The sequence below is a fragment of the Mus caroli genome, chromosome 17 (assembly GCF_900094665.2).
Source record: "Mus caroli chromosome 17, CAROLI_EIJ_v1.1, whole genome shotgun sequence".
In the NCBI taxonomy this organism is placed as follows: domain Eukaryota; kingdom Metazoa; phylum Chordata; class Mammalia; order Rodentia; family Muridae; genus Mus; species Mus caroli.
The window spans coordinates 25,140,031-25,145,567 of record NC_034586.1 but is presented as its reverse complement, the minus strand read 5'-3'; the positions used below and the strand labels follow the sequence as shown (position 1 = coordinate 25,145,567).

The 5,537-nt window shown below is 48.2% G+C and overlaps 1 protein-coding gene across 2 annotated transcripts in view; it reads right to left on the bottom strand.

Annotated features, from left to right (window-relative positions):
• Positions 1-5,537, bottom strand: part of C17H6orf89 (chromosome 17 C6orf89 homolog) — a 34,953-nt gene that overhangs the window by 14,966 nt on the left and 14,450 nt on the right. For both annotated transcript variants that reach the window (XM_021149844.1, XM_021149845.2), the window contains exons 3-4: positions 4,526-4,733; positions 3,902-4,115 (exon numbers count right to left, since the gene is read on the bottom strand). In XM_021149844.1, coding sequence (XP_021005503.1) covers positions 3,902-4,115; positions 4,526-4,714 — 403 coding nt within the window. In that variant the 5' untranslated portion in view covers positions 4,715-4,733. The remainder of the gene's footprint in view (positions 1-3,901; positions 4,116-4,525; positions 4,734-5,537) is intronic.

Below are 5,537 nucleotides of genomic sequence, written 5' to 3'. Positions count from 1 at the left end.
GAGTTCCAGGACAGCCAAGGCTATACAGAGAAACCCTGTCTCAAAAAAATAAATAAATAAAAATTAAAAAATCTTGTCTCTTTATTGATTTTATGCATGTCAAGTATCTTCTTAGTGAAATGTCTCTGGAGATCAGGAAGACTCACACCAAGATTATCAACGAGACAGATCTACTCTCTCCTAAGGCAGCCCTAAGAAGTCCCTGCAGGAACAGAGCAAGTGGCCAGATGGTGGCTAGCAAAGTGGGGGGAAAGATGAGGGATAAGGACTGTGAGGACCACGTGACACAGGCTGCCCAAGTGTCAAGGGGAGAGCGACTTTTGCATCCTACACAGCCTGAGATCACTGAGGAGGAATGGTGCCATGGATTATGGTGGAGATGGGGGACATGGAGGTAGAGGTTCATCTTCCTACAGTATCCCACAGAAGTGTGGCTGGACTCCAGCTGGCTCTCCATCTCCATAAAGGTTTTGTCCGTAATAGTAGCAGGAGTGGCCACACTAGTGAGTAAAATCCTCTTTAGGAAAACAGCAGCAGCAGCAGCCACCGCCAGCCACCGCCACCGCAGCCGGTGCTGCTGCTGCCGCCAGGACACCACGCCACTCTGGCTCAGCACTTTCCTCCAGCTCTATAAAACGCTGCTTCCTGTTTCTGCACTGCTTGTGGTTCCCACCCACTCCAGTTTGTAGCAGAAAGGGAGAGGCTCCCCAGGAAGGCACTCAGCGACTGTTCATATTTCCCTAAGCCCCTTACTGTAGACCCCCTCCTCTAACAACTAGTTATGTTAGAAAACAAGCCAAAAGCTGGGTGGTGGCGGCACATGCCTTTGATCCCAGCACTCAAGAGGCAGAGACGGGTGGATTTCTGAGTTCGAGGCCAACCTGGTCTACAGAGTGAGTTCCAGGACGGCCAGAGCTACACATAGGACAGCAGTGCAGTGTGTACACAGAGGACAGCAGTGGAGGGTGTACACAGAGGCAGCAGTGTAGTACGTACACAGAGGACAGCAGTGCAGTGTGTACACAGAGGAAGGGCGCCTCCCACTTTTATGAACCCTCACTGGGGAAGAACACCAAATGAGCAGCAGCCTCAGCCTCGTTGTGCACTCACAGGGGTACAGGCCTGACTTCCTACTCTAGGATGTGCTCAGAAGAACCTGCAGAGCCCATGACCAAGGGCCCTCATTTTCATGGCTGTGCTCACTGCCTGATCAGCTACCCTGGCAAGTTCCTGTTACAGAGCCCCTTCCTGCGGACGATGGAGGAGGCCTTTTCAAGGTCCCCTGTGTCGAAGGCAGCACGCCCAGAATCATTTTCACACAAACCCACAATGGATAGGTCACCGTATGCCAACCATCTTACTTCAGGGACACTGCACTCGAATGATTCCCATAGAGTCCCACCCTCCTGAGTTCTCACAGGCAGACACTGATCTTGCTCCAGCTTTAGGCAAGCTACTCAGCCTCCACCACAGCGTTCTCCTCACTGAGTCTGAGTCTGAGACATGAACCTGAGGTCCGCAGCAGCACTGCGCCATTCCAGAGCACTCAACGCAGGACATGAAAGCTCCTAGCACCAGCACGGCCTGGAGCCTGATCTCCAGAGCCTCGAGCAAAAAAGCTCTTATTTTTCTTTTCTTTTCTTTTTTCTTTTTTTTTTGAAATCCAAGTATTTCATAGCTGGGCTGAGACCTGGACTCTAAGCCTTACTAATCCCTTAGTTCTGAAGCCACACTCCTCAATGACTGGGTCCTTTGTGTCCTCCTCCTTTGGAAGGTGCACAACGCAGAAAGTTCCCTTGTAAGCAGTGATCCGTGTCTCCGCATGAGGGCCAGCCCAAGCCTCTGCCCTGTAAAGGTGTACTGACCGAAAACTGTCCACTACTTTAACTCAGGTGGTCTGTGTGAGGATAGTGGGGTGTTATTCCTAGAGCATAAACACCAGTGGCAACCTCACGGAAGAAAATGCTCCCTGCCACCCAGCAACAATTAAGTGTCATAGCTCCTCAGGGTGGATGTGGTCTCATGAGCCCCTCCTCATTAGCGACAGAATGATGCTGGCTTCATCTTGTACACACAGCCACAAGGATCTTCAAGTTTTGGGGTTTTTTGTTTTTGTTTTTGTTGTTGTTGTGTTTTCAAGACAGGGTTTCTCTGTGTAGCCCTGGCTGTCCTGAAACTCACTCTGTAGACCAGGCTGTCCTTGAACTCAGAAATCCACCTGCCTCTGCTTCCCAAGTGCTGGGATTAAAGGTCTGTACCATCTTTGCCTGGCAGCCACAGTATCTTTAAAGTGAATGTTTTCAGCAACACTCAAATTCTTACTATGTCAGAAATCTGTGAGTGAAAATGTCAAGTTGCTTAAATTGTGTATATATTTTCAAAAGGAATTAACTATGGTGCTGGAAATTGGTATTCAAGTATATGGCAATAAATAAATATGGTATTTCCCGTTAGTTTAAAAATAAATCCCCACAGACAGAGAGTCATGGGGCTGAGTTCTTATCACACAATGTTCTCTTCCTCTGGTTTTTATCTAACTTGGGAAATCTCTTCAGTACTTCCGCAAATGTACAAAGATAGCTTTCAAAGGTGACCAATCCAAGACGCAATTTTATGACTGATAAAGTCAGGCTCTACGAAATGACATTCTGCTTTTATGAAAGTTAGCTTAAACTAGTCAAGTTTTCTCTGGAAACATTTTCTAAAAAACTTACCCTGGATTCTAAAGGCTTCAGAACAAAGTCCTACAAGAATGTGGCCAAGGGAGGTTAATAGGACAAAGGCAACAGCAACAGACCAAACAAAGCACAGGGTCGGGCAGGATGGGTCAGTGGGCACCGCGCTTTCCAGCCACCTGACACCTCAAGTTCAATCCTCAGAACCCAGGCAATAGGAGACAACCAACTCCTGGAAGATGCTCTGTCCTGCACTATGGTGAGTGCTGTGGTACACATGTGCACACACATGTGTGTGACACAACATTCACACACACAATGCAGCACACAGACACACAGCACTCTCACACACGATGTGGCACACACACAATGCACACAACACTAATAAGCACATTTTTCTCAAAATTTAACGGGGTTTGGGAGTAAGTGCAGCGGAAGGTTCTAGCACAGACTGCTCACACAGTACTGGGTTTAATCTCCAGAATGGAAGAGAAGAAACAGGAGGAAGAGGGTGAGGAGACAGGATGCATTCCCCTGAGCACTATCTCTTTCTCCAACAGTAGGTCTGGAGTGATCCCGCACCTCACTATTTTCATGTGCGGCCTCCTTGCAGGCATGCCTGTGAGGCCGAGAGGCTCTGCTGCTGCAGCGCTGCTAACTGGTCTCCTCAGCTCGCTGGGCTGGCAGCACTGCCACACTCTGGGGCACTACACCAGTGTCACTGACTAACTGTGGTAGCGAGAAGGAGCAAGGTGAGAAAGTGAGACATGCCAGCCCAATCAGATAACAGCGGTTAGAGTTGTCTGGCAGAGAACCGAGGGGAGAAGGCTCTCCTGTGGACACCCTTCCCTACCATGGTATCCTAACATTAGAGGACTTGAACTTGGCCCCTCCAGACATGCTTCTCTGGCAGGCCTAACTTCTCTGAGGGTCAGTTTCCTTGTCTGTAAAATATGGACAACACAGCTGCTCCCATAGTCTAAGTCAGACAATACTAGGAAGGTGTCTCTTATTACATGAATAATCCTTTTCCATCAAACACTGTCAAAACCCCTGGATCTCAGGTTGGGCATAAAGGCTCGTGCCTGTCATCCCAGCGTTGGCGGGTCTGAGGCCAGGCCTGAGGCACAAACCAAGTTCTATGACGCGCTCATTGACACGAGATCCTATCTCAAACAAACAAAGCAAACAAAAAGAACACCGTACTCCTAAGTGCAGCCTTCTACCTGGGAAGGGTTTGTCCTCCTCGCTTCCTTGCAGAGGAACGCCCTTATTCTCTGGCATATACTTCTTGGTAATGGGCAAGGACACCAGCCGAATGTGATGAATGAGTGAGCGCCAGGTGTGAGCTCCAGAAAGCACTGGCTCGGGTGCTAATGAGCTAAAAGGCTGAATTACAAAGTAGGCAGTGAACAAGATTAATCCCAGAGTTAGGAGGACCTAGAAGGAAAGACAAGAGTGACATTAAGAGTTGCCCCAACACAGAAAGTCCCGTATCACCGAGGAGAAAACAAGCCTCTTGGCTACTTCGAGTGTTCCTAGGGCTACTCCACGACCATCAGCCGGCCACCTGCTTGCATCTCCAAGGGCAGGCATTTAAAGCTCAAGAGTTACCAGCCTGCAAGGCTTCCTGAGCTTCCATCCCGCTGCCAGGTGCTACGCCCACTACACAAACACACAGCTTTCGTCTAATGCCAATCAACAGCACAATCACATTTCCTAGTAACACTGGATGGCAAGAACAAAGGCCAATTCATTCTAGGAAAACCCAGCTCAGCACTGAGACGAGTCCGCAGTTACTGGGAGGGATGTCGAGGCGTCTGAGATGGGCTCACTGAGTGACACATTACCTTATACACGGCTATAAGGAGAGGGTACTGGGGTGGTCCCCTTTGAGGTTCATTCTTTTCCAGTAGCTGTCTGATAAATTTTTCGATTGCTTTCTCGGACATTCCACACTGATGGCCTGTCTGTCTCACCAAATCAACAGTCTCTGAAAGTTTGTCATAGATGCTGATCTCATTAGCAGCAAGATCCATGTCTTCCAAAATGAAGTCCCTGAGAGGGAAACAAAAGGAAAGGACAGTTCCTTTAAAGTTCTTCCTGCCCAAGGTTACCTCTTTCAACAATGGTTCTTGACCCTCTGAGAGAACATATTTTGTTTTCCCTCCCAAAGCATACCAAATACTTTTCGAACAAATACAATGAACACCTAAAAACAATGTCAAACTGTTGTATATGCAACACTTCTGAAACGATCGTTTTCTGTTTTGAGCCCATACCCTGCTATGCTGCTCAGGGTGCTAGGGTTCTGGGGCCTGAGTGACTCAGTCTCTTGGATGCTGAGATTACAGCTCAGACAGGCCACTGTATCCAGTTTATGCATGAGTCAGAAAATGTCATTTAGCTAGGCTGTGTGTGGTATGCATGCCTTCAATCTCAGCACTCAGGAGGCAACAGCAGGTGGATCTGTGTGAATTCAAGGCGAAGCTGGGAAACATAGAGCAACCCAGACTCAAAAAAAATTTTTTTTAAAGATTTATTTTATTTATTTGAGTAGACTGTAGCTGTCTTCAGACAAACCAGAAGAGGGTATCAGATCCCATTATAGATGATTGTGAGCCACCATGTGGTTGCTGCGCATTGAACTCAGGACCTCTGGAAGAGATATCAGAGCTCTTAATAGCTGAGCCATCTCTCCAGTCCAATTTTTTTTTGTTTTTTGTTTTGGTTTTTCGAGACAGGGTTTCTCTGTGTAGCCCTGGCTGTCCTGGAACTCACTTTGTAGACTAGGCTGACCTCCAACTCAGAAATCTGCCTGCAGCCGGGCGTGGTGGCGCACGCCTTTAATCCCAGCACTCA